General features: G+C 39.5%; 2 protein-coding genes across 5 annotated transcripts in view; both read left to right on the top strand.

Annotated features, from left to right (window-relative positions):
- Positions 1-93: 93 nt before the first annotated feature.
- MPZL3 (myelin protein zero like 3) lies at positions 94-19689 on the top strand. Of its 2 annotated transcripts, XM_081063827.1 has the most exons (6): positions 94-273; positions 9534-9700; positions 12266-12476; positions 13743-13908; positions 14855-14918; positions 18835-19689. In XM_081063827.1, the coding sequence occupies exons 1-6, from the start codon at positions 201-203 to the stop codon at positions 18859-18861; spliced, it is 708 nt and encodes a 235-aa protein (XP_080919953.1). In that variant the 5' UTR covers positions 94-200; the 3' UTR covers positions 18862-19689. The 2 variants fall into 2 exon arrangements, with proteins under 2 accessions (XP_080919953.1, XP_080919952.1); XM_081063826.1 differs by lacking the exon at positions 18835-19689 and having other exon boundaries at positions 14855-17463.
- Positions 19670-22541, top strand: part of JAML (junction adhesion molecule like) — a 27387-nt gene continuing 24515 nt past the window's right edge. The window contains exons 1-3 of one of the 3 annotated variants that reach the window (XM_081063823.1): positions 20678-20787; positions 21580-21723; positions 22422-22536. The gene's annotated coding sequence lies outside the window, so the exon portion shown is untranslated. Of the gene's footprint in view, positions 22537-22541 lie in introns of all 3 variants that reach the window. The other 2 variants (XM_081063822.1, XM_081063824.1) reach the window with 2 other exon arrangements.

Genomic DNA, 22541 nt, shown 5'->3' with positions numbered 1-22541 from the left:
GAACAAACAACCCTTACTTGAGAATCAAAGACTCGCCGGTGCGCGAACAAGCCCAGGTGTGGCTCTGGAAAGAAGCCACGTTTCCATGGCAACTTTGAGTCGTGTTTCCTCTGCCTACCGCCCAACGTCACTTCCGGTGTTACCTGCGTTGTGACCGGGAGCGGTAAACAAGGTGTGCGAGCATCTGGAGAGCTGTCGGGATGCAGCAGAGCGGAGCGGCTGGAGGCCGTGGCTACGCGCTGTTTCCACTGCTGGGCGTCCTGTTGTTCCAGGGTGAGTGCGCCGGCGGGCTCTGTCCCACTTCCGCCAGGGGGGGAGGGAAGATGGTCGCTTTTCCGGTTCCGGGTGATGGGGGGGTCTCAGAAAAGCCCCCACGAAGTTTCTGGGAAGGGAGGAAGCGGGAGGGTGTGGGGAGGATGTTCTCATGTGATCGCCGCCCACTCCGTGGAGTTGGTGGCTCGTCACCGCTTTCCTGCGACCCTGGGAGGTCGGCCACCTTGCGTGACTGCGTCGTGCTCCGGCGACGGCGCGACGTGGTAGAGCCGCGGAGGGCTCTGCATGGGGTGCGGCGGCGCCGGTCTGGGATGAGTTACTCCGTGCTGGCGTCCGCCGTGGTTTTGTGGGCTGCGCATCGTGTTAAGGAGGGCAGTGCTAGCGTGCAGTGGTTTGTCCCGGTACTTTGGGGAAGAAAAACATGACTGTGGGTAATGGTACTTTTTGTAGGTGATTATCAGGACCTTTGAAGTAAAATGTTTATTAGTTACGGGAAGGATGTGCTGTGATTTTGTTATAGTAGAGGCGCATTTTGTTGAGGAAAAAGCAACTGCTTTAGCATTTTAATAACGCGTTTTTTTAAAAATACAAGAAAGGGCACATCAATGCTGTTAAAATTTTAATCTGTAGTATTAACTAATCAGAAGCACACTATTCACACTATGACATTCTTAACATTTAGATACATTTTGCTTTCGTGCAGATTTCCAATTGCATACATTTCAATCCAGCCTAATTACATTCATTTTAGGGTGCAGTTATTTGCTGGATTGTATGTGTGTGTGTTTCTGTGAAATCATATGTTAATGGAGCTAGCATTAGAATGAATTGTTAGCTTCATCAAGTTCCCTTGTGGGTAATGAGAATTTCTGAAGAGGACCTTTAACATAAAAACATCAAGTGTTCTAAATCTCAGCGGTTAAGGCCGAAGGTTTCATTTGTTTGATGACTAACATTCATGGTTCCAGCACACTCCTTGATCCCTCCCAGCTGCCTGTCATTACAAGTGTCCAGTTTCTCAGCTAAATTATCTTGCAGTATAATTAGGTTGACCTACTGTTGCTCCAAATAATCCCAGTCTCCCCCCCTCACCATGACAATGTTCATAAGTTATATTGTCCTACTGAAGGAAAACAAAAAGTAGAAGTGGATGGTTCCTTAAACTTGATGTCATTTCACATCTAGGATGCATCAGATAGGCAGACCAAATAATTCAAACATTAAAAATTGGTTTTATGATCTGTATGTACTTATTGAATTGATTTGTCTTTTATCTTTTTTAAAATCATAGTTTTATTGAGATACAATTAACATGCTATTTACAATTTGCCCATTTAAAGTGTGCAATTCAGTGGTTTTTAGTATATTCACAGAGTTGTTCAGTCATTACCACAATCAATTTGGGATCATTTTCATTACCGCGGAGAGAAACTCCATGCCCGTTAACAGTTACTCCCCATTCCTCCCTTCCCCCCTCTTTTGGCATACACCAATCTACTTTCTCTTGCTATGGATTTGCCTATTCTGGATATTTCATGTAAATAAAGTCCTATGTGTTTTTTTGTGACTAGCCTTTTTCACTTAGCATGCTTTCAAGGGTCATCCTTTTATTTTTTCTTTTTAAAATCTTACTTTTGAATCTGTTAGGTAATACTTTGGTTTCATACCAGTGTTTATTTGCCTTTCTTCTTCAGAGATAGGACCCATTAAATTATTAGCTTGTTTGAATTTCTCCCTAAGTTATAAATATGGCCTGCTATATCAGTTGTCTAAGTACATAGAAACAATAGATTGGGCACCTAGGGGTCTTACACTTTTCTCTCTCTTTTTTTTTTTTTTTTTACACTTTTCTCTTTTTCATTTAAATATACAATTTTATGAATCAGGTTGACAGATTTATAGTTTGGAAAACTGAGTGTACAAAATTGGGAGTTTTGTCATTTTTTTCATTTCTTTCACATATAAAATTACTTATGTTTAAATATGATTTTCTTGTCTTCCAGATTAAAAATTTTGTTAATTATTGTGAGTATTTCTGTAGTTAGCTGTTTTTACCTGGTAGGAATGCTTTTTTACTCAGGTGAAAAGATAAATATTCATAAGCACATCAGGCCTAGGATAAAAATTTCTGAATGAATGTAACATTGGATTGGTATTTTTTTCTTATTTTATTTTTGAGTGAAGGAGACAAGTTATTTTACATCCATTGATTCTGAAACAGTTTTAATTTCAGTATAATATATATATAGAAAAAAGTGCACATACTGTAAGCATACAGCTCAATGAATTGTCAGCAACCGAACACACCTGGGTAACCAGTGCCCAAATCAGGATATAGAATGTTACTGGCACTCCAGAAGCCTTCCTTGTGCTTCCTTCCAGTCATTACCCCTTCTCCCCCAAGGGAAAGCAATATCCTGATTATAGATTAGTAATGTACACTAGTTTATTTCATTCATGGATCTTACTTTCCTGTAACTGTACATTTAAGACCTGATTCACTAGTATTTAGATTCCAGTGAAGTGACTACATATCGATCCCTTTCATGTTCATGAATATGGAGTTCAAATATATCAACAAGGAATCAATAAGTGGATAGGTAGGTAATTGTATTAATGGTGTGGTTACTATAATCCAGTCACAAAATTTGCTCAGAATTTATAATCTCATGCTTATTTTGTAACGATTTTTGCTTTATAAAAAAGAAACTGTGTTGGTTTGGTTCAGTTGAATAAATATTACTGAGCATCCACACTGTGTTAGGTTTTGACGAGCTCAGACTCTGTTGCAAAACACAAACAAGTCAAGAGATAATTTTAGAATTTGGTGCTAAGAGGGGAATGCACTAGAAACCATAGGAGCTCAAAAGCTGCCCTTAATCTGCCATGACAATACAAGGAAGACTTCCTGAAGGTGTCATCACAATTACATGTTAAAGGAGTTAGAGTTACTGAGAGATAAGAAGTGAGGAAAATTCCAGACATAGAGAGTAACATAAATAATGCATTGAAGAATCACATAACTTTCCAAGAACATTTTATGAAACTTACTTTAATTAGGTTAGTACATATGGTGACTCAACATTTCTCTCTGGTCAGGAGGATGGTGTGCGGGAGTCAGATCCTACTAGCTCTCAAGAGCCGATTATGCACATCTCTTCCTAACTCAGCATTCAGAGACTTGACTTTTGCAGCTTGATGTTAGCCATGGTGCGAGTATTTTACCACAGAAATGGTCAAACCCTGAATATTTGAATATATACATTTTTAGCTGTTCATTAGCACACCTCTGGATGTGATGATTGGTTTAGACCCATCTGAGTCATCCCCAAGGAATGGGAGGAAGTTCAGTTGCTACTTATTCTTAGTTTTCTCCTCTCTTATGAGATCCATTCACTTCCCTCCTCTGTTCTTCTCTATCTCCTGGAAAGCTGACCCTCTAGACTGCATCATCCAGGCTCCTTTGCTCTGTCTTCCACTTAGGTTTGGTCAGTGGGAGGCATTGGCAGGAGATTGCAGGGCATGAGGTGAAAGACATCATGGTATTTCTTCCCTGCTCCCTCCTTGTCTCAGAGCCATGGTCTACAGTGGCTGTGTCCCACTATGGCTACAGCTTCTATCAGGTCGCCCACAGCTCCATTTCTTACTGAGCTCTGGCAACACCATTTCCTCCCTTTGTTACTTCAGGCTTGGTGGTGGTGGTGGTGGTGGTAAGGCCTTGTGCCTTTGCTGGCTTCCTTGATCCCAAGAAAAGTCCCTTTGAGAAGCGGCCCATACACTTTTCCAAATCTCAGATGATGGGCCTTCTGTTTCCTGCCTGGGCCCTGTCTAATAGAGGGATCGTCCCCCAAACTTTTGGGCTGTGTTGGAAAGGATGGCTATCCAAAGAAAATCTGTGCATTGTGAGGAGAATGGATAGAGCTGAAAACAAACAAAAGTTCACTATATTCAATTTGAGATCCTGTGGTGGTGAAATTCAGGGGGGTATATCCAGTAATAGTTGGCCACTCAGAGGCAGGTCATGGCTAGCAATATAGATTTGGGGAATCATTAGCCTACAAGCAGCTGTTAAATCTATAAAAGTGGATGGGGTTGTCCAAGGAGAATGTGTTGAATGAAGGACCACGGGCTCAGAGTGGAATTCTAAGGAACACCAGTGTTTAAGAGATGGGTAGGAAAGGAGGAGCCTTAGGAAGAGATTTGATAGGAACCATTGGAAATGTGGAATTTGTGTGTGTGTGTGTGTGTGTGTGTAGTGTAGAGAGTTGGTTGGAGGGAGACTAATGAGATTCTGATTCATAACTCTAACCCACATTTCTTTATTTTAAACCAATGTTGGCAAACTTTTGTAAAGGACCAGAAATAAATATATTAGGTTTTGTGGGCCACATGGTCTCTGGTTGGAGAAGCACAAAAGAATCTCTAGACAATACATAAGTAAGTCAGCATGGCTATGTTCTAACAAAACATTTTGTAGATATTGTTGGCTGGATTTGGCCTATGAGCCAGAGTTTGCTGACTTTGTCCTAAACCAACTGCCTTCTTGACATTGTCTCTTGCTTACATCAAAGGCACCTTAAACTTCTCCAAAATAAAACTCATAGTCTTTCCTACAAAGCCTGGTATTTGTCTAGTCTTCCCTGGTTTAGTGAATGGTATTACCAAGGAGAAATCTGAGAGTCATCCTTGATACCTCTCTTTACCTAACATTCTACATCTGATCTACCTCCAATTCTTGCTGATTTTACTTTATAAGTGTTGTCTTCCTAGTTCTTTCCCTGTCCACTGCCAGCAACTTAGTTCAAGCTGCGCTTATTTCTCACTTCACTATTGTAGTGGCCTCCTAAGTAATCTACTTATGTTTACTCTTAGGTCCTCCTAATTGTCTTCCCTAAAGTAATCTTTAAAAAATGCAAACTTTAACATGTCTGTTATCACTCAGTCTCACATTTCCATGGCTTCCTATTACTCTAAGAATAAGGGCCCAAATCTCTAAGGTCCTGCATGATCAGGTTCCAGCTTACCTCCTAGTGACATCTTCTTCTTCTTCTCTCTCATGCTCTTTGTGTTGCAGCCATACTGCTTCATTTCAGTTCCTTGACTGACTGTACTCCTTCCTGGCATAGGACCTTTGTATATGTTGTGTCTCTGCCTTGAAAACTCTCTCCTCACTTTTATTACCCTTACTTCATAAATCAAAAGTAACTTTTTCAGGGACACTTTCATTAACCACTCCCTGCTCCCCCACCATAACAAATACAGTTTTTATAGTCACTCTGTCTTTCCTTCATAATAATTAGAGTTTGTCATTATACATTTATTTGTCTTTATGATTTGATTAATGTGTTGAACTTCTGTATTTTAAGCTTCAAAACAGAGAGTGTATTTATTTTGCTTACATTTAATTTATTTTGCTAAGTATGATTCTATACTGAGAGGGTGGTGCAAAACAGATGCTCAATAAATATCTGTTTGAAGAATGAGTGAGTGAATGAGTATTTGTCATGGAAGCCTTGGGATAGAGAAGGTCAAGGAGCAAGTAGTCTCTGCTACAGAGAGATCCAGTAAAATAAGGACAGAAAAATATCTATTGAAGTTTTGAATCCCTTGTATTCTGTAGTTTTAAGCCATGATGCCCTTTACCAGAAGTGAGAGTGGCGTGTAGCTTGTGCTGTAGGGGTCCAGAAGTGGGTGGGATGGGAGGAAATGGAGATAATTAGGTGTAGAACTTGGCTTAGAAAGGAAAGAAAGGTCAGTAGTTAGTTGATAACAAATAGTATTATTGGATTAAGGAAAGATTGTTTTATTTTATTGTTATTTATTTGTTTTTGAGAATGGGAGAGACTTTTGTGTATTCAGAGGCTGAGGGTAGAGAGAGCCCCTCTTGAAAGGGAAAGGTTGAAGTTAGTAGGAAGGTTTTTCTGCTGGAGCAGGGCGTGGAGGGGAATGATTTGAGCAGAGGAGTTGAGCTAGCATAGGAAAAGGGACGCCAGACCCTTTGAGATTGGATGTAAGGATGGGTGCAGATGCAGAAAGGTGTGTGGCTGGGCAGTTTGTGTGGTCTTAAGTTTCTTGAAAAAGTAAGAGGAGACATTTTCTTCTGAGAATGAGGGATTTGGAGGTACACAGAGGATGAAAGAGAATGGCAAAGTCTGAGGAATCAGAAAGAGGAGCTGACCAAAGCTGGTTAAAGGGCCATCAGTTCTCATTAAGGGCTCAGCTGTGGGTAGAATTCATGACTTTCTTATGGTGACTATCTGTGCTGTTTTGTGATTTTTCTCCTTCAGTGCATACCAGTCACAGCCTAGGAGTGGTCATCTAGGGCTGAGCTTTTCCTAAGTGGGTGTGATGGAAAGGTAGGAGTGTAGGGGATGTAAGAATTTTGAAAATACTGTAAGGGGCAGGGTAGGAAGAGAGTGGTGACTAATGAACACACTTTTTCCTATACTAGAATTTTTGGTGACCTGTCCACTTCTTTCTCTGAGTCTTTCTCTGCCTGCTCCCCTTCCTCTGAATTTTGCCGTCAAGGTGGTTGCATTTAATGGAGGAAATAGTCTTTCCAAACTGAGTACAATCAATGGTATATGTATTTGAATATCATTATGTACTAAATATAAAGTCAACATTGAAGAAAGAGCAGTGAACTGCATCAGGGAATTTGGGAAGGCATCATAAGGGAGCTGATATTTGAACTGAGGTTTGAAAGTGTGTGAGCCTTGGGGGAATGTAGTGTGGGCGAACAACCCAGGCAGGATTGGTAGGGATAGGGAGATCCTTCCCGACAGAGACATATTCAAAGAAAGGCACAGTGGTGTGAAAGGACATAGTAAATTTAGGAAATGGCAGGACATGCTGGGCATGGTGAACAGAATAGGGTGGGTAGGTGGGTAGAGCAACAGAAATTTGGAACCAGATTGTCATTATTTGGATTTTATTTTATAGCCCAATACAGAATTGTTGGAGGGAATGCTTGTGGTGTTTATTTTAATGATAACAGCTAACATTTATTGCAAGTTTCAATTTCAGGTGTTATGCTAAGCATTTTGTGGTTATCTTATTTAATCTTATTAGATCCTCACAGTAATTATTCCCATTGTTATTATTCCCATTTACCAAGTAAGGAAACTGAAGGTTGAAAAGTTAGGTAACTGTGATCAAGATCTCATAGCTAGAAAGTAGCTGGGCTAGAAAGCAAGTCCAGGTCTGTCTAATTCTAAATCTATACTTTAAAATCTCTCTACTATACTTATGTTTTAGAATAAAGGAATAGGGTATGGGAAGAGTGTAGTTTACCATTCATTTCCACCTTTCAGTTTTTAGAACTGGATCTTGGGTGAGAAGTAAGGTGGGTCAGGAGTGAGGGCTCAGGAGACAGTAGGGGCTGAAGGATGAAGGCTTCCCAGGCAGAGGAATAGCATTCATAAAGACATCAAAGGAATGACAAGTTTAGCCTGGCAAAGTGAGAGAGGATGCTATGAATGAACCAGAAGTAATTCTCATTTTTGGGATGGGTCGGATTGTTATTAGAGTTGTAAGCTTAGTCTTGGTCTCCTCCTTTAAGAGGAATGTGAACAGACTAGTGTAGAGAAGAGGAAGAAAAATGATTCAAAGTATCAGAGGTAAAGGCAGTGGAATGGATGACTCATGACTGAGTCTGTGATAGGAAAGGTCGAGAGAGTATAGGCAGAACTGAAGAGGTGGCAATAACCATGATGAAGCTATCTAACATGCATTGAGCACTGACTCTGGGTTAGGTGGGCATCTCAATGTCGTACATGTTTTAACTCATTTATTCCTCACAGCAAGCTTCTAAGATAAGCACGATTATGATCCTTCCAGCCAGGGTGAGAAACTGAAGAAGTTAGGTGACTTGCTAAGACCACAGAGCTAGCAAGTGGTAGGGCTGGGATGTGTATCCTGCCTCTACCAGAAGAACAGCTGGTTTTGAGGATAACGTGTGGGTTTGCCGTCTTTTGAAACCTTGCTGCTCTGTTTGCCTGGCCTTTCAGAAGAATCATGGCTTATTGTGGTAGAGAAAGAAGCAGGAAAAATAAAGTCCTAGTGGCTTACATTTAAAAAGATGGCTCCCTAGTAGAAGGTAAATTATTCTGTCCACTGTTCTCTGAAAGCAGAGAAGATTGGTCAGAAGAAAGTGCCAACTCTTTGGGGGTAGAAGGAGTGTCAAATTTGAATATATGAAGTGGTTTTGGAAAGAGTAAGTTTCTAGAGAATTTAAACGTGGTATCTTATTTTTACATTTTAGAATGCATTAAGTTGTCCTGTTTTCCTCAACTCAATGCATTCTAAAATGTAAATAGATGTGTGATCCATTAACCAGCTTCAAGAAAGGAAAAAACAAAACAAGACTAGATAGAACCTTGGGGGCAGTTTTATAAAATTTTTTGGAAAAAAAAAGTCCTATTGTTTTTTCTTATTCTCATTTTGCTGGTGGTTAAGGCAGTGGTTACAATCATGTAGCACGTGGAGTAGGTTCCTTAGACCACAACAGCTGACATATTCCTGGAGTATGTGCGTGTCTGGTGAATGGGTGGTGGTGTTTTGTAGCCTGCTGTGGGCTGACCCACTTGTTTGTACTTAATTTAACCACTAGTCTGTATTGGGAAGAATGCTTGTGTGACCAGTTTTTAAATTTCTATCCAAGCATTCATTCTATGATTTAATATTGTGAAATGACAAAAATACTACCCTTGAATGATGCAGAGATCTGCTCCTTGTCCTTTTGGGCTTGCATGAGAAGATATTTATTGCTATGGTTTTCTTTTGTGTTTTTTTAATATAAATTTTACTGGGGAATATTGGGGGACAGTGTGTTTCTCCGGGGCCCATCAGCTCCAAGTCTATGTCCTTCAATCTAGCTGTGGAGGGCGCAGCTCAGCTCCAAGTCCAGTAGCCGTTTTCAATCTTTAGTTGCAGGGGGCGCAGCCCACCATCCCATGTGGGAATTGAACCGGCAGCCTTGTTGAGAGCTTGCGCTCTAACCAACTGAGCCATCTGGCTGCCCCTCAAGAAGCTCAGCGGCAGCTCATTGTCAATCTAGTTGTAGAGGGCGCAGCTCACTGGCCCATGTGGGAATCGAACCAGCAACCCTGTTGTTCAGAGCTCACACTCTAACCCACTGAGCCATCGGCCACCCTATTGCTATGGTTTTTTCATGAGAGCCCTGAAAAGGATAAATAGCATCTCTCACTGTTCACTCATCACATGAAAACATTTTAAGTGTTTGGGCTTGCTTTGATTAGGTGTTCACATTGCCCTTTCCTTGGAGATAAAAGTGGATGCCCATGTTAGGGGTTATGTTGGAGAAAAGGTCAAGTTGAAATGCATTTTCAAGTCGACTTCATCTGTCACTGACAAACTCACCATAGACTGGACATATCGACCACCCAGCAGCAGTCGCACAGAATCAGTAAGTATATATCTTTAAAAAATTTTCTTTGAGTCGTCTGTGGTCAACAGGTCTGGAATCCTCTCTTTCCAAGTCCCCAAGTCTCTTTTAGTCCTTCTCATCTTAGAATAGAAGATGAACTTCTATTTTAATGGGAGATGTGCTTCTACCCTACATGGCATTCATTTGGTCATGTAGGGCTTTTTATTCTATGTTAAGAGTTTTGCAAATAAGCTTATAGGGGAAACAAATGTGAGAAACTCAGAGGAAATGTGGTTTAATTTTGTTTCCCCTTTGTTGTTTCTTTTTGCATGGCTTCATAGCTTCATTTTCAGATTCCATGTACTAAAAAAATGGTACTTTCAGGACTGTATAGAAAAATTCTATAGGTCATAGACATTCTTTCTCTTAAAGCTGATCGTTTCTTGTCATGTGATGTTGTCTCAGTGTGTGTATCTGCTTGTCTGTCTATACTCTGTACATTTATCTTGGCATCTTCTCCCAGTGTGTAAACATCTGCATTGATTTATATAGCTCCCTTTGAAGGAAATGGTGGCACCTTATGTTGATGACAAACGCTGTTAATGACAGATGGTCTTCCAATATTAGAAGCGATATACTTTAGTCACACATATAAAACATATTTATGGTTCAAATCCCATTGTGGATGTCTAATTGAAGATTGCAGTGCTATAAAAACAAACAAACAAAAGCTTTCTATACTTCCAGAAGTATCCTTAGCTCAGGATAGATGTTGTCAAGAATGTAAACATAATAGCTGTATGTAAGATTATACTTTTGAAAATATCCTTAATTTGTTTTTCCTGTTTCCTTCATTGAAAAAACTTTCGCTTTGATTTTCATGTATAGCTTTGAATTTTGTTTTAGGAGGCATTGTTGAATGCCACGTAGTTTGGAGCTAGGTAGGTAACTCCAGTGAAGGTGGCAAGGCTGTATTTGTGGTTCTTTTTTCTTTAGACTTAGAATAGTTCACTTTATTTTGAGTGGTTGGAAACTATGGCTGGCCTTACTTGGCTCTGCCTCCTTGGCCAAAAGTAGGACAGGGCAAGCAATGGGGATTTTCTTGCATCAGAAACCTTAAATGCAAACTGCAAGTAGTTCTCGTATGGTGCTGTTCTCTGTGAGGCTGGTCAGAAATTTGGCTGACCCAACTTGGCATTAGTGGGCTTTTAAAATCACAACATGATGTTGCAATTACATGGTCAGGGTTCTGCCAGACTAATCAGTTAGGAAGGATTTGAGTATCAGTAATTTAACTTGGAAGTAGAGATTGGATTAATTTTGAAGATACATAGCAGATCTTGTTTTATCAATAAGGAATTTCAAACCCTTTTATGTGGATGCTAATAATCAGTGGTAGGCATTCTTTATCTCCCTCTTTGGAATACACATATTATTATTATTTTTAATATGTATTTCCCACTAGGCAGTAAATTCCAGGACAGCATGGACTGTGCTTGTTTGGCTCCCACTATATCCTTTTGCTTAACACAGTGCCTACCACATAGTGGGTGTGCAGTAAATGAATGAATGAACAAATGAACCAATAAGTGATTCAGCATCTTCTTTGGGAAGTTGCTCTTCAAAATTGGGCAATTGTTCCCTAAGTGGGGAAGTACTAAGTAAACAAAGAGGAAAGCCTTGACTCTTGCCTAAGAGAGAGATCATATTGACCTGTAGTACCTGCTCAGCCTATCACCAGATGTAATTAGGTGCTTTCCGATGAAGTGTCTGATTAGCAATCTGAAGCAGCATCATTTTGATTCAGCATATATTCACTGAGCACTGATAATGCCTTTGATGTGAGGTTTTTATTAATTGCCAAGATAGATAACTTGAGAAAGCCTTGGTTATATTATATCCTCTTGATGATTTTGCGAATAAATAAAAAATCTCCCCTTTCCCACTTGCTAGCTATGTGCCTTTGAGTAACTCATTTAGTTTTTTGTTTTTGGCCTTGTTTCCCTTTTTGTAAATTTGGAATAATTATACCTGCCCCATGTGTAGTTCAGTTTTGTTCTGAGGCTCAAATGAGTAAATGTGTAGAAGTCATTTGCAAACCATACAGCACTCTACAAATATTAGGTACTACTTTAGAATGGGACTTCTCTTTGGCACTGTTGACCTTTTGAGTCTGATAATTCTTGGTTGTGGAGGCTGTCCTGTGCTTTGTAGGATTTTTAGCAATATCCCTGGCCTCTACCCACTAGATGCCAGTAGCACCCCCCGCCCCAAGCTGTGACAATCAAAAATGTCTGCAGATATTGCCAGATGTCTCCTGGAGGGCAAAATTGCCCCCCAATTAAGAACTACTGCTTTAGGATGTTAAGGAGCATTTAGAAGAGGTCCAAGAGTTAGGATACCAGGATTCTTTCGTCAGGCCTTTTTCTGATGTTTCATTAACCCGTCTTTTAACCTGTAGAATTGAGATGAACAAAGCATAAAAAAATGCCCAACTGAGAAAACCCATTATACATTTGCATTTTATTTTAGACCTACTTAGCTTTCCACTTCCACTGCATTTTCCAAATTAACGTTTTGTTTCTCATGGTGTTTCTTTCTTAGATTTTTCATTATCAGTCCTTCCAGTACCCAACCACAGCAGGCACATTTCGAGATCGAATTTCCTGGGTTGGAGATGTATACAAAGGGGACGCGTCCATAAGCATTAACAACCCTACCATAAAGGACAATGGGACATTCAGCTGTGCTGTGAAGAACCCCCCAGACGTGCATCACAACATTCCCATGACAGAGCTAATAGTCACAGAAAGGGGTAAGCTTACTGTCACTAACTTTCGTCTGCAGTGCTCGCTGACTACTATTGTGCTTTTTGGAGAGATCAATGATAAGCAAAGCTATCTTTGTAAGCCAGTTGGTCATTGGAGCATTCTGCCATCCTGAGTTGTCTATTAGGGTGAATCTTTTAATCTTTATTTTGCAAATTGAAGTTTTTGTTCAAATATTGTCATAGTTTCTCCATTATCCTTTTTTTTATTTTTTAAAATTTCGTTGACCAGAGGTCTTGTGGGATGTGTGACAAATCCTTGAGTAAATGGAGGGTTGTTATCTGTGTGAAATATAAGTCGTTCTGGTTTCACTAATATTTTCATGGCCTCAGTTATGAGACAGTGATCTTGCCTGTGTCTTGAAAAGGTACCCCCTCTAATGATGGAGGCAGCACATTTCTTTTATGTTGCAAAGAGCAGCAGTTTCCTTTTAGTATGAAACAAGGAGAGTAGGTAAGGACTGATCTTATTTTTTTCTACATTATTTCCTGGTGACTATTGAGTGGTCATTTTAGTTCTAAGTTGGATTTGAACTAAAAAATTAAAGATACAGGACTGCATTATGTTTTTTTTTTTAAGACAATAAATCATAAGTTTCAAAGATATAGGTACATTCATACTGCTGGTGGGAGTAGAAACTGACACAGTTTTTCTGGAAAACAGTTGGTAGTATGAAACAGATGCCTTAAAAGTATATATATCCTTTGATCTAGTAATTCCATTTACAAAATTTATCTAAAAGAAATAGAGCTAAACATGAAGATTTATGTACAAGGATGATCGTCATAATATAACTCATAAATCTAAAGAACTGGAAGGGACTTGAATGTCCAGCATTAGAGGAATGATTCAATAAACTACTCAGTATGGTAGAATACTATGCAGCCATTGAAAAATCATATCTGGAAGAAGCTTTAATGACATGGAAAATAGTTAACATATATTAAGAAAAACATGTTAGAAATAATATGTAAAATATGATTCATACTTTAAAAAATGTACATTCTTCTCCCTCTATTTAGACTCACATTCACATATACCTAGAAAGAAGAGTGAATAGGTAGATACTAACGTGTTAATCTTAGGTAGGAGGATTATGGGCAAATTTTTATTCTTTTTCTTGTGTGTGTATTTTCAACCTTTTCTCCATTGAATGTATTCCTTTTGTAATGAGAACATACACAAGAGCAAAAGTCAGACCCATCTCATGTCAAAGGAAGCATGTTTGCATGTTCTTCTCTTCTACGTTCTAGGTTTGGGCACCATGCTCTCCTCTGTGGCTCTTCTTTCCATTCTTGTCTTCATTCCCTCAACTGTGGTGGTAGTTCTGCTGCTGGTGAGAATGGGGAGGAAGTCTGCAGGGCTGTCGAAGAGGAGCAAGTCCGGCTACAAGAAGTCATCTATTGAGGTTTCAGATGAGTAAGTCCTGCTGGAGCCCTGAGCCGTAAACCCATTTCCTCTTCACATTCCTGCTTTGTGGATAGGACCCAGGCCCCTGTGTCCATGCCTTCCTGTTTTCTGGGAGAGAGGTAGAGGGGTTGATAGCATGGTCATAGTTTCCTGCTTTGGAAATCAGATTGTACAATGCTACGGTTCTGAATATAAATTCTGAACTGGAAATCTCATTCCTTCAAAATTAACAGGAAATTCCAACAAGTCACATTGTTTCCTACCATTTCTTCTCATTTGCTCCACACCCCAGCTACAGTGAACTTATTTTCTTCTCTAAACAGGCTATACTCATTCAGCTCTTCCGCCACCCCACCACCCACCCACAGGCTTTCACCTGGAATCCCCTTTCTCTCTCCCTTTTTTGCCTGGCATGCTCTTCTATATCCTCCGAAACTCAGCTGAAATGTCCCGTTCTTGAGTTTCCCTGAGTCATACAGGGGAAATTTGTCACTCCCTCCTCTTTGCTGCCATAGCAGTTTGACTAACTCCATTAAAACATTTAACACATTGTATTATAATGGACTTGTTAAGTTTCAGCAGGTTTCTCACCCCCGTGAGATTGTGAACTCTTCAAGGGACTGTGCTTTATTTATGTCTTTATCCCCAGCCCAGCACAATGCCTAAGCCCTGGTTGGGGCTCTATTTATTGTGCACTTACTATGTGCCAGGCACTGTGGTACGTGTTTTTTATTTACTCCTAACCACTATCTTTTAAGTGTAGCTGGTAATATCTGCATTTTACAGATGAGGAAACAGGTTCCTGGAGCTTAAGTAATTTGCCCAGTCACCCTGTTAGTAAGTGGCAGAACTGGGATTTAAAACCGGACCTGTCTGACTTCAATGCCTGTGCTCTTAACTGCTCGGCTATACTGAGATAAGGATTGTTCTGATTTGGATTGTCCTCTTTCTACAGCACTGACCAAGAGGAGGGGCATGACTGCATGGCAAGGGTTTGTGTCCGTTGTGCTGAGTGCTTGGTAAGCCCATGCAATTTCTTCTGTTCCCTGTTCGTGTTTCACTTTTTTGCATACTTATAGGGATCCTTTGCCCTTAGAGGCAGCAGAGGCTAGGCCAGTAGATCCAAAGCATGTATCAGCCAAGGCCTTCTTCCAAAGCATTTTGATCTCAAGGTACCCCGCTAACAACTCTAAGCATTATCTTGTTTGCTGTCTCATGGGCACCGAATGATGCCATGAGGTTAGGGAAGGGAGACTGTGCAGAGCAGTGTCTGCTGACTGACAGAGAACATCCTGAAAGAGGAGTGTCCTATCCTACAAGGGTCATATTAGGAGACCTTCACTGGCTGGGCCCAGAGCCTTGAATTGAACTTTTCTGCAGAACCTCGGTTATTTTCCCAGGAAATTAGAGTGATATAACCTTTTAAGTGACTTTATGGCTTTGTCAATAAGAAATACTCAGGTTGGAAGACCTGAATTTTGATTTAAATTTCAAAAGGCCATCCTCCCTCCCCTTTTGAGCACCTGCAGTAATTGGTAGTCTTGTGTGGCGGTCCCAGGGATCCGAGGAGGAAGAAAGACTGTGATGTGGTACAGTTAGAAACAGGTCAAAAGCTAATTATGATGTAATATGAAGCATACCTGTCATTTTAGGGTTTAAACTTGAGCCCTGTTTGTACTTATTGCCAAGCTCAGCACTTGGCCAGGTGACCACAGCCCAATAGTGTTCTTTGTTTTTCTTTCTCATGTGTCCTTGAGTGCGATAGGTAAGACGGGAGAAAGGCTGATCGTGCCAGTGGAGAGGATCTAATACCACCTTTTAGGGTTTGAATATTTTGATAATGCAAAATAAGTTAATGTCTATACGATTATTACCCACATTTGAGATATTAATTCATTCAACAGCTACTCACTAAGCATCTGACATGTGTCAGATATGATTCTAGGTGCTTAGGAAACAGCAGTGAACAAAACTGACAAAAGCCCCTGCTGTCAAAGAACTTACATTCCTTCCATGTCTGGAAAACTCATTCTCCAAGACACAACTGAAATGTCACCTACTATTAAATTGGGGTACAAAAAAATAACTAAATTAAAAAAAAAGTGAAGTATACAGTACATCAGGTGGTGCTTAATGCTATAGAGAAAAATAAAATAGGAAAGGTACGTGGGATGGTTCGACAGGGGCTGTGATATTAAATAGGCTGCTCAGGAATACCCTCATTGAAATGGTATTTAAGCAAACACCTAAAAGAAGTAGATTTGGCCTTATGTCTAATGCAGAGGAATATTCTAGATAGAGGAAATGGTAGGTGCAAAGACCCTGAGGAGGGGCCATGATTGGCATGTTTTAGGAACAGCATGAAGACCAATGTGGTGGGAATGAAGTGAGCAAGGTGAAGAATAGTATTTCTTCAGAGAGATGTCATACCTTATAGAGCATTATAGTGATTTTAATGACCTGGACTTTATTTTTTTAGTTTTAGTTGTACAAAACAACATAGTGATTAGGCATTTATATACCTAATGACCCCAATAAGTCTGCTACCCATCTGACACTGCACATAGTTATCATAATATCATTGACCGTATTCCCCTTGCTGTACTTTACATCCTTGTGACTCTTTTGTAACTAGCAATTTGTACTTCTTAATCCCTTTACTTTTCTCACTCAGCCCGCTCATCTAGTAACCACCAATTTGTTCTCTGTATCTATGAATCTGTTTCTGTCTTGTTTGTTTGTTTATTTTGTTCTTTAGATTCCACATATAAGTGAGATCATATGGCATTTGTCTTTCTCAGTCTGACTTAATTCATTTAGCATAATACCCTCTAGGTTTATCCATGTTGTTGCAAGTGGTAAGATTTCATTCCTTTTTATGACAGTCATATTCCACTGTATGTATGTACCACAATTTCTTTATTCAATTGTCTGTTGATGGGCATTTTGGTTATTTCCATATCTTGGCTGCAGTGAATATAGGGGTGAATTAGTGTTTTGGGTTTATTTGGATAAATACCCAGGAGTGGAATTGCTGTGTCATATGGTAGTTCTATTTTTAACTTTTTGAGGAACCTCCATACTGTTTTCCATAGTGGCTGCACCAATTTGCAATCCCACCAATAGTGCACGAGGGTTCCCTTTCATCAACATCCTCAACAACACTTATTTGTTGATTTATTGATGATAGCCATTCTGACAGAAGTGAGATGGTATCTCATGGTTTTTATTTTATTTTTCTGATGATTAGTGACGTCGAGCATCTTTTCATGTCTATTGCCATCTGTATGTCCTCTTTGGAGAAACATCTAGTTAGGTCCTCTGCCCATTTGTTAATTGCTTTTTTTGTGTGTGTATTGAGTTGTATGAGTGTCTTATAAATTTTGGATATTAACCCAAAAGATGTATCATTGACGTATATCTTCTCCCATTCAGTAGGATGTCTTTTCATTTTGTTGATGGTTTCCTTTGCTGTGAAAAAGCTTTTTAGTTTGATGTAGTCCCATTTATTTATTTTTTCTTTTGTTTCCCTTCCCCAAGGAGATATAGCAATAAAAATATTACAAAGGGTAATGTCTGAGAATTTATTGCCTATGTTTTCTTCTAGGAGTGTTATGGTTTCAGGTCTTAACATTTAAGTCTTTAATCAATTTTGAGTTCATTGTTGTATATGGTGTAAGGAGATTGTCCAGTTTCATTTTTTTGCACGTATCTGTCTAGTTTTCCCAGCACCATTTATTGAATAGACTCTCTTACCCCAATGTATATTCTTGCTTCCTTTGTCATAGATTAACTGACCATATAGGCAAGGATTTATTTCTGGGCTCTCTATTCTTTTCCACTGATCTATGTGTCTGTTTCTATGCTAATACCATGCTATTTTTATTCCTATGGCCTTGTAGTATATTTTAATATCAGGTAGCATGCTACCTCTAGCTTTGTTCTTTTTCCTCAAGATTGCCGTGCTATTCGGGGTCTTTTATGGTTCTATATACATTTTAGGATTATTTATTCTAGTTCTGTGAAAAATGCCTTTGGTATTTTGATAAGGATTGCATTGAATCTATAGATTGCTTTGGGTAGTATGGGCATTTAAACTATATTGATTCTTCCTATCCATGAGAATGGTATATACTTCCATTTATTTGTATCATCTTTAATTTTTTCTTCAATCAATGTCTTGTAATTTTCTGAGAAGACATTTATTCTTAATGAAACAGAATCCACTGGAGGTTTTTGACAAGAGAAGCACTATGAACTGATGTATGTGTTAAAAGGATCAGTTTAGCTTCTGTGTTGAAAATAGATGTTAAGGGACCTTGACAGAATCAGACAACTCAATTAGGAGACTTTAGCAATAATGCCATTGAGAGAAGTTAGTGTTAGTTTGGATCAGGGTGGTGGTGGTAGAGGTGGTAAGAATGTGGTTGTATTCTGATTATAGTTTGAAGGTAAAGCCAGAAGGATTTACTGATGGGTTGCATGTATATGAGTGTGTTAAAGAATGAGAGGAGTTTCGGGCGGCTGGTTGGCTCAGTCGGTTAGAGCGCAGCCCTTGTGACACCAGCGTCGCTAGTTCGATTCCCACATGGGCCAGTGAGCTGTTCCCTCCACAAATAGAGTGAAAACAACAGCTTGACTTGGAGCTGCGCTGCTGGTGGGTGGCCGGTTGGCTCATTTGGTTAGACTGCAGTGCTCATAACAGCAAGCTTGCTGGTTTGATCAACTAGATTGAAAACAACGACCTGACTTGGAGCGGATGGGTCCTGGAAAAACACACTGCTGCCCAGTATTCCCCAATAAATGTGTAATGTGGGATGTGTAAAATGGGATGGTAATATGTGGCCTTTGGCTAAATTCTGACTGTGGCATTATACTTCACATATACACCGCATACATATCACATACACACAACTACTGTTCTTTCTCCTCCAGGATTCAGACTATGAAGAGACATACTGATGAAAGTCTGCGTGACATTAGAAGAATCACCTACTACTAACAGAAAATATCTCATTCTACTGGCAGCTAAATCTTCTCAAAGAAGTGGAGCTGGCCTGGACAGTAATGATGGAGGTTTCTGAAAGTCATCAGTAAAGACTTTAGGAACCATTTATTTATTGAAGAAATGTTCTTTTTGTATTAACAAACTGTTCAAAAACTTTCAGAAGAGACTCATGACTATCCCTTTTAATAACTTAGACTCTAATTGAATGAAGACATTCTTTTCCTGAACAGAAAGATACTTTTTATTTGATCTTTGCTTTTGAATGTATTACATGTTTTCTTCCAGTTATTTGAGGAAGAATCCTAAGTATTGGCCACACTCCTGATGCCAAACTTTTTTTTTTTTTTTTTTTTTTTTTTTTAATGAAATGGAGCTTGTAGCTTTTTGATGTGCTTGCTACCGGATAAAATGTTTGTTTGGAATAAGGAGTCTTAGTTTTTTTGCTCCATGAACATTTTCAGCTATGAGTTAGCACACAGCATATATTCATTGGTTTGATTATCTCATTGATTATGTTTGAGTTTCTTGGAGTGTATAACACTAGGTTCCTTGGAGCTAGTAAGATCAAGAATTAGTGGTATGCTTTGATTGAGTTTTTAAAGTATTAAAGTGTCATCAATTTACAATTAAGGAAAGGAATGGTGAGGTACCGGTGCAATTTGCTAAGTGCAATTTGTTACTTTACTTTCTTAAAGCTGACTGATTAATGGTTTCCTGCTTGACTTTTCAGATCAGAGGCAAGAACTTTTCAAAAGGTTTTGTATGGATGTATAGACTATTTTACTGGTTATTTGCAATGAAATGCTCTTTTAACCTGTGTTATTCTTCAAAAATTTTGTGACTCTAAAATGCACCAAATATGAGTGAACTGAGGTATTTACAAACTGTTTTTGCATAACACTTGAGATACGGAAGTGATGTTGTGCGTCACCTATGCTTTTCCTTTCTGCTCTCTCAATACCTTGTATCAGTTTCCTCTATTTTCCTACAGCAACCTATTTCAAATTTTGATTTATATGGGAATTTCTGTAAGCCATTAAGAAATATATATGACATGTCAGGAAGGGTTGACAATGTAGTCCTCTGTAATAGAGTGATAGAGTTCACTTCTCAATTATGAGAGACAAAAGTTATCCCCTCCCCCATCTTTGTTTTTTCAATAGGATAGTCCCTTTTCATGGATCTTCACTAGGTGGCTCAGGAGGTTTCCATATTATAGCATTATACACTATATGTTATTTAAAAAACACTTTTACATTTTTTTGCCAAGATCTATTTTTAAAAATTTGGGTTGTTAGCTCTGTCTCGTGGATTTGCCCTGGCCTCTTTTGTTAACCTAGTCTGTAGATTAGAGAGTCTGATTAGTTAATAGACATGATTTACCTCTAGTCATGGAAAAAAGTAGAAGAGGCACGACAGGATTGGCAGTTTACATTTCCAGTGGTTAAACCTCACAGTCTTGGGCTACTTGTTAAGTATGTGGTTGTCTGGCGTCAATCTTTTGGGCCAATCTGGCACTTCAACAGAGGCAAGAAAACAGTTTGAGTGATGACAATAAATAAATTGGGTGCTAGGAGATTTGAAGATAGAGATCTAATTGTGAAGCAGACTTTTTTTGGGTCCCCATTTATCTGAGAAAGCGATGAACTTACGGGAAGCCGGTTAAAGCCACATCCCATTAAATGGGGAACCAGTTTTAGCTAGGTTTGCTTGTAATTTCCTTTCGGGCATGTTTTGAGGATTAATCCTGTGTGGTATGTTTGTCACTTTAGGCATATGGTGCTGTGTGAATCCTTAGTAGTGTAATTTTGTAGACTTGATCATGATTTGAACCAGTCCTTTTAAAATGACTGAACAATAGAGTCCTTCATGGGAGGAGAGTAAGTTGATAATTGAGTCTTGCTCCGTGGGTTTGTGTTCACGTCACAGTCATAAGGCTGCTATCAGTTTTCTTCTTCTTCGCTTATGTTGGGGTCTGGGTTACAGCTCTTCTTCTTCAAAGGAGCACAAAGCAGTGTTTGGACACCTGCTTTCTAGAAGGATGGAAGGAAGATTAAGTGTGTGTGTGTTTCTTAACCCTCTGTTTTAATATCTTCTAAGGTGCTATTCTCTACTTTTCTTTTTGCTGCTCCACGAGTTCTTATCACAGTGTATGGAGACCAGCCTTGTCTAGAAAGGGAATTTAATACTGAAGGCTTCAGAAGGGCTTAAAAGCCTTTCAGAATTTTTCTTCGACTGCTGAAGTCTTTACTTATGATTACATTACTTTATGAGTTTTGTGCATCGAGCTCTTAATTCTGTTACCAAATGTGAACTTACAAAATGCTTTGTGTTTCCCACGTGGCCTGTTACCTCAGGCTTCTTGGGGAACAGCTTCTCTGCAGATCCCAAATTGGGTACTGGTGCTTTACAAGGGAATGTTGCATGTCCCTGCTTTAAAAAAATTCTGGAGGCCAAATCCTGAATCTGAATGCTGTGTTCTGTCACTCAGTTATGGTTTTACCGGGAAGCCATAAAAAGATCCATAGGGAATGGACCAAGACTATCATTTAATTGCACAACTCAAAACTTGCTGCCAGAAAAGGCAGCTTTGGTCCTTTGACCCCAGTGTTGTACTGCTCGATTGTTAATTGCTGCATTTCACTGCATTCTTTTTGTGTGTTTTTTTCTAGGAGGATATGCACTATTGGACCATGTTCACAAGCATTGTAACTCTTGATATCTTTACCATATCACACTTAATAAACATCTTTGCACTTTCTGGCTACTTTTGGTGTATATCTACATATAAGATGAGAACTGTCATATGAAAAGAGGTTTGTGGTTTTCAGCATCAAGCAACCATCCATTCATCTCGGAGGCATACCCCAGCAAGAACCTGCATAGATTCAGTAGTGTACCGGAGCCAGATCACACAGCAAGAGATGATTGTTAAATATTTAGGAAGTTTGCAATTCTTGGTTGTTAAACTGTTGGTAGCTTGCAGTGTGCCATGGTGGGAGTTTTTATTTAAATTGCTGGCTTACCAGCACACCACTTCTCAAGAATCATGGAGCATAGTCTTTGAGAAGAGCAAGCATTCAACAACTTTTCAAATGATACAGGTCAAGTTACAAAAAACAAGCATGCCCATTTGTAGGTCAAGCCAATCCAGTCAAGGTTAAAGGCATGTACATTGAGAACACTTATTTTGAAGTGGTGACTTAAAAGCCAAAGATACCTTGAAGTGAAGAAGCCTTGAGTTCTTATCTAGGATGTCCAAGTCACCTAAGGGATTCTCGGGGGGAATAAAAATGCTAGTTATATTCTGGAAATGCTTATAGCATACTGTCAGAGGAAATCAAAATGTCTAGGTGATGAGTTGGAGGACTGAGGAAGCATGTCTGTGGAAGCAGGAATTGGGGGATTGCCTGGCTCTTATTTTGAAAAATAAGAGTGGTTGCTATAGTTTAAACACAGGGTACAATGCTTTGTGTTAACCTTCAATTTACTGTATTTTGTTTGCATGAGGCAGATTTCTTTCTCAGCAAATGTTTGCCTGATGCCATTGAAGATCCCACTCACGGAGAGCTTGTACTCCAGAAGGGGAGGTGATACCTGCAGAGGTCTGGAATATGAGGGTCTCCTCAGTAAG

This window comes from Rhinolophus hipposideros (assembly GCF_964194185.1).
Source record: "Rhinolophus hipposideros genome assembly, chromosome: 10".
Taxonomy (NCBI): Eukaryota; Metazoa; Chordata; class Mammalia; order Chiroptera; family Rhinolophidae; genus Rhinolophus; species Rhinolophus hipposideros.
This window is presented reverse-complemented; position numbering and strand designations above follow the sequence as displayed.